At 34.7% G+C, this 6,133-nt stretch overlaps 1 protein-coding gene across 1 annotated transcript; it reads right to left on the reverse strand.

Annotated features, from left to right (window-relative positions):
* Positions 1-592: 592 nt before the first annotated feature.
* IL2 (interleukin 2) lies at positions 593-5,854 on the reverse strand. Its single transcript, XM_029235371.1, has 4 exons — positions 5,661-5,854; positions 5,509-5,568; positions 2,746-2,892; positions 593-968 (listed from the first exon to the last, which is right to left on the reverse strand). Exons 1-4 carry the CDS (start codon positions 5,805-5,807, stop codon positions 858-860), a joined length of 465 nt encoding a protein of 154 aa, XP_029091204.1. The 5' UTR covers positions 5,808-5,854; the 3' UTR covers positions 593-857.
* Positions 5,855-6,133: the final 279 nt, after the last annotated feature.

A 6,133-nucleotide genomic window follows, 5' to 3' on the forward strand; every position in this document is an offset into this window, starting at 1 on the left:
GTGGAGGGAAAGGTTAGCAGAACTCAGAAGGAAAAAGTCTCAAGAGAGCCACCTTGAGAGAAATTGGGTTCTTTGGTCGAGAGGCACAACCATCCAGTGGCTACTCCATAGGGAATGTCAGGGGAATCTTTTCTGTCCCTCAGACATCCTACCAGGGTTCCCCAGTGGCAGGACCCAATGGAAAGCCAAAGGGCAGGGGAGAGCTTTGATATAGGTCAAACAGGTGAGCCTCCTGAGGGCAGAGAGCAAGGTATAAGATGTTGGAGAATGGATAGAAAGACACACCAATCATATAAAGGGTTTCAAGAATGTTTTTGTTTTGGCATCTTATTTAAATTTAAGGCATGACCTGGAGAAGGAAAATAGTATAATTTGATGAGGTAGTCTCAGATTAGAATTAAGAGTCTAATCAACTTATGAAAGGAGAAAGCAAGAGCTTTGAGAAACCCATTTCTGTATTCCACATACCTCTTCAGGGGAAGAGTGACTTTTGTAAGCATCTTAACCGTCTTGTGAGTTTACATGAGTAATTCAGAAATATTTTAGTGCTCACTCTGTGCTATTCCCGGAATAACAAATATCTGGGCTTGTTTTTATTAAATAATTTTATTAACTGACCTACATAGACATTATCTTTAACAATTCAACATAAAAATAAATACTTTAGGATAAATAATTTAAGTGAATTTTTTAGAGCCCGTAGGGCTTACAAAAAGAATCTTAAAAGATCCATATTTATCATCTGAAGACTAATAGTTACAAAAGGTAGAAAAGCATACATCAAAAAATAAATATACATTTTAAATATTTAAATAAATAGAAAGCCTGATACATTTAAAATGGGAGGCACTTAATTATCAAGTCATTGTTGAGTAGATGCTTTGACAAAAGGTAATCCATTTGTTCAGAAATTCTACAGCGGTTACTGTCTCATCATCATATTCACATGTGAATCTTGTTTCAGATCCCTGTAAAAGAAAACATTTTAATTTTGTTTTAGTTCAAGGTAGTTTACCTTATATATAATATTTTCAGTTGAAGTCTTATAGACTTATGGCCTTTATTTTCAAGTATGTTAAACATATTAACCATTCACATTTTCTTGAAATGATCAAAATGATGTGCCAAAGTTATATGTTATGATACCAGTGATAGTGACATAAAAACTGAAATTTTCCTCATTTGTTAATTGTCACTCTTAATGAACACGATTTTTTTTCCTGAATTTTGTACAATAAACATTTTAAAAACAGTTTTAGACAAATACTTCATTAAGTGCTGCATGCAGAATTAAAGTTGTTAAACCTCTTTTCCTCTCGAATTATATCTGTATCTAAATATAGGTTACATGTATACAGTGATAAGCACATTATACTTTCTTCATTTCTAAACCTTAAATCTCCTATTAGTCTGCTTGAGTGAATTTCCTCATATTTTCCCCAAAGCAAGATGGAACCAGCCCAGAGTAAGTTAGGATAAGCTTTGGGGGGAAATTTGTATGAAGAACGTTTTCAAAAATACTCATAACGAATCCCACCCCACCTCAGTGCAGATAAATTTCCCAATTTTTAGAAATCTAAACATTAGAAATTCTGTGGACTGACTTTTTAGAAATTAACCTCCTCTGCTGATAGGAACTGTTTCAACTCTGCCTCTGGCTGACAAGCTAAGAAGAAAATATTTTGATATATAGTGAGATTGAAAGGGGAGACTTTTTCAAATTTGAAGTAATTCCTATCCTGAAAACATAAATCAAGTGAGATAAAGTATTCCCTTTAAACAAACTATTGCAGTATTATATACCCTCTTACATATAGTTATTTAAATATTATAACCTCTTGGGGGCTTAGATTTTTTAAAGTATCTTGCTTTTTCTGATTTTCATGTAATTTTATATTAATTTTGCATCTAGAATTTAGAATGAGTTTTTCTGATGTTGGTCAAGAATTTTAGAGCAAAATTATTGACATAGATGGCAAACTGAGTCTATCAATGGGTAGATGACATTGATCTCAATGTATTTTTTAAATTAAATAGAGACTGTCTACTAATAAAGTGACTCTTACTTGGAAACAACTAGAGTTACATACTTTTAGAAAGTTGGTTCTACTGTAATTAAAATTATGCTGTTTATTTAGGATATCTATTAATTCATGAATTTTGTACTTTGGCAGATGGATGAGAAAAGAGAGCCATGAATTCCTCACATCACCCAAGTTCCTTGTATGTTTCATGCTTCCTATGCATTTAAAAATACTTGAGGTCCTGAAAGTGAGTATTACTTCTAAATAAAAAGCTAATTATCTGGTCCATTGGCCATTTTACTGGTTGCCATTTTTTTTTTAGACAAATCTCTCAGTTCTTCCACCAGATGATAGGAAAATCTCATTTAAAAAGTCAGGTAATCAGAATTAGCTATTCTGGAAAATGATCTGAAGGAATTAAAAAATATATAATGAAACCTGTCTGCTTTCTGTGAAATTCAATTCAGTGTCTTCTTCCACTCCCAATTTTGTGTTCATGTGAGGGGTGACAGAGTGCAGCGGTGGGGGCTTGTCCCTGAATGGATGGTAGGTGGAAGCCCTCTAGCTTACACTTCTCAGTTCCACCTAATATAAAAATGAGTTATGTTCACAGTGGACTTAAAATGCATGAGTACTTCACAAACACCAAAAATGTTATACCATGTTAAAACACCCTTCCATTTATTTTGTTTCCAGGAGAGCAAATAAGGTAATATCTTACCTTTAGTGTCAAAACTATTCTGTTGATATTGTCCATTAAATCCTTGATATCTATCGAGTTCTGGGTTTTGCTTTGAGCAACATTTAGCACATCCTCCAGAGGTTTGAGTTCTTCTGCTAGACACTGAAGATGTTTCAATTCTGTAGCCTTGAATAATAATAAAAGTAATTATCAGGTCAATTTGCCCTGACTAAAGGTCAGAATCAGAAATTAATATCAAAATGTATTAACAGAGGCAGTATATAGTTTTTACCATTCTCTCTGTTTTCATCATTGCTATAAAGATGGACCAACATTATAAGACTGGAAAATGAGAGTTCAGCTGCCCATAGTTAGCATTAACTGTTAGTTAACAAATAATGAGTCATTAATTTCAGCTTAATTTGACTTTGAAAAAAAGTCAACATTTCTGCACCCAAATGTAAATCACCAATATAGGTTGAATTCTTTTCCAGTCTGCAGAGAAATTATTAGAATCAGAGGAGTCATAATGTGGAAGTATAGGATCACATTCTCTGATTCTAATATTTAATAATCTAAGAGTTGAGAATCATAGAATGTTAGGGACAGAGGGAGCTCTTGGATGCCATCTGTCACAGTTCCAACACTTTATGGATTAGTTAGTTGTAGCTATTTAGTAATGGGTCAGTATAGCAAGGCACATATAACTACATCTTAATTTTTTACTTTTCTATAATAAGTACATTAAGATACATTTTTTTTTTTTTTTTTTTGCGGTACGCGGGCCTCTCACTGTTGTGGCCTCTCCCATTGCGGAGCACAGGCTCCGGACGCGCAGGCTCAGCGGCCATGGCTCACGGGCCCAGCCGCTCCGCGGCATGTGGGATCTTCCCGGGCCAGGGCACCAACCCATGTCCCCTGCCTCGGCAGGCGGACTCTCAACCACTGCGCCACCAGGGAAGCCCTAAGATATATTTTTAAAAATGATTTGTCCAAATCAAATAAAAGCTTACAATATTTGAAGGATTTTTGGATGGGCCTCCTAATTTAGACATATACACATACAAATACACACAACACACTTCTATATATAATGATAATATTTCATACTTCTATGGTACATTATAATTTCAAAGTGTTTTGTCCTAAAGAAGCCCAAGTCTCACAGCCACCTTTTGTGATAGGTAATGCAGTGTGTTATCTCCATATTACAAATAAGGAAACTAAATCTCAGAATTTCAATGTCTTCCCCAAGGCCATATGACTAGGTGGAGCCAGGATTAAATTTCAGTTCTTTTTCTTTATAACATTAACATAACAACCTTTGAATTAAATGTTTTTATAGCTCTCTAAATTCTTTTGCAAACATGAATGGTTGTAAAATGAACAAATGAATGGCGTTTACCACATTACTTTTAGTTTCAAATAGATTTTGCGTTGTCATTTAGAAACTGCTAGATTTCAAAGAATTCTACCATCCTCTAAATTATGCACATAATCTGGTGTTATCTTTTTAACACTTTTTAAAGGGAGAGGTAGGAATACACCACATACATTTTATGACATTTTCATCTAATGCCCTTTCAACTTGCTACTATAAATTCTACAAGTTCAGGGCTTAAGTTTTTGGCATGAGCAACTTGGAGCTCTTTCCTTCAAAAAACAGTCTAGTGTCTTTACGCTGCTGGAGGTAAGAGTTACGTGACTCTGATTAAGTTGGAGGAGCATCTCTAAGTTATCTCCTTTTTGTCTTCTAAAGGGGTAGTTTGATGTATAATTTCCTCGAATTTATAAGAAGTGGGTCAGTGGGATTGCATTCATTACCCTTAAATCCCATTTTTTTTCTGGGCTGTTCACCCAGGGACAAGCTCTTCTTAGCATCAGATTTTGCCCATTTTCTGTTGAGTGGTATGACGACTAGGAAATTTTACATGACTAGCGTAGCTCTAGGAGCTTAGATGATGCTTAGCTAACTGTGTGAATCCCCAAACAACCAAATGAAGCTTTTAGTCTTGGAATGTAAGTCATATAGCATCAGAAGTCTCTAGGTCTATTGACATGAAAGATGTGTAAGTCCAAAATTTTACTTTACACTCTCCAGGAAGAATTTTGTCTTTATTATTACTTCTAATAGCTAATGCTTATATGGTGTTTACCATATGCCAGATACTGTTCTGAGTACTTTACATTTACTCCTTAATCCTCACAAAACTATATGAAGTATATACAATTATCATTTACATAAGTAAGTAAGAAACTGAATCACAAAGAGAGTAACTTGCCCAAGGTTACAAAAGATTGGACATGGCAGAGCTGAGATTTCAGTTTAAATAATCTGCCCTAGAATCTGTGCTACGGATTACTGCTATGCTGCCTCTCAAAGATAGATCCTTAAGAATCTTTCCTAAAACAGTAAAGGATTTATTTTAAAGTGGGCCCTCTGATATCAGTTTTGCTACTTTGAGTGGTAAAGTGATATGATCACGTATCTCTAGAGTTTTATATTTTTAAATAAAACAGTAGGTCAACACAATCTTTTTTAAAACTGTCTGAGCAATAAAGAGAATATTATTCTTTTCTTCCCACTCCCTCTACCCCAAAACACACATAAGTACGTATAAAGAAAATACTGGCAAAGCCATTTTTCAGAGGCTCATTAGCAAACTTGGTTTTTTTCAAAAAGATGCTGAGGTTACTAATTCTTCTCCTCAGATGAAGTGCTATTAATCCAGGTAGTTTGTAAATTTTCACATTACTTTCAATTCTATTAAAATGTAAATGAATGTAGAAAGTTGTACTTACCTTCTTGGGCATGTAAAATTTAAATGTGAGCATCCTGAAGAGCTTGAGGTTCTCGTAATTCTGAGAAAGCATAACAGATTGTTATTAAAAAAAGAAACTCCACTTAGAAAAATTAAATGTAATAATTTGAATAAGAAAGGGAATAAACTTACATTAATTTCCTTCAAAAGCAAATGTAAATCCTGCAGCAATGACTGCACTTGTTTCTTTGTGTTCTCTGTAGAGCTTGAAGTAGGTGCACCGTTTGCCACAAGTGCAAGAGTTAGTGCAATGCAAGACAAGAGTTGCATCTTGTACATTGTGGCAGGAGTTGAGGTTACTGTGAGTAGTGATTAGAGAGGCTGATAGGAAGCTCTTGAACAAGAGAAGCAATTTATACTGTTAATTCTGGAAAAATATGATGGGGGTGTCAAAATGTTTTACATATTACACATACTTTCAAAGATTCTACCTGTGTGGCAAAAAGCATTACCTTTATTTTTCCTCTTCTGATGACTCTTTGGAATTTCTTTAAACCCCCATAAACTGACTGAATGGATGTAGGTGAAATCCCTCTTGGTTACATTAGCCCACACTTAGGTGGCAGTTCTAATTCATACAACTAACGCCTTCTGTGTGAAACAGT

The sequence above is a fragment of the Monodon monoceros genome, unplaced genomic scaffold (assembly GCF_005190385.1).
Source record: "Monodon monoceros isolate NGI ecotype Baffin Bay Population unplaced genomic scaffold, NGI_Narwhal_1 Super_Scaffold_20, whole genome shotgun sequence".
Taxonomy (NCBI): Eukaryota; Metazoa; Chordata; class Mammalia; order Artiodactyla; family Monodontidae; genus Monodon; species Monodon monoceros.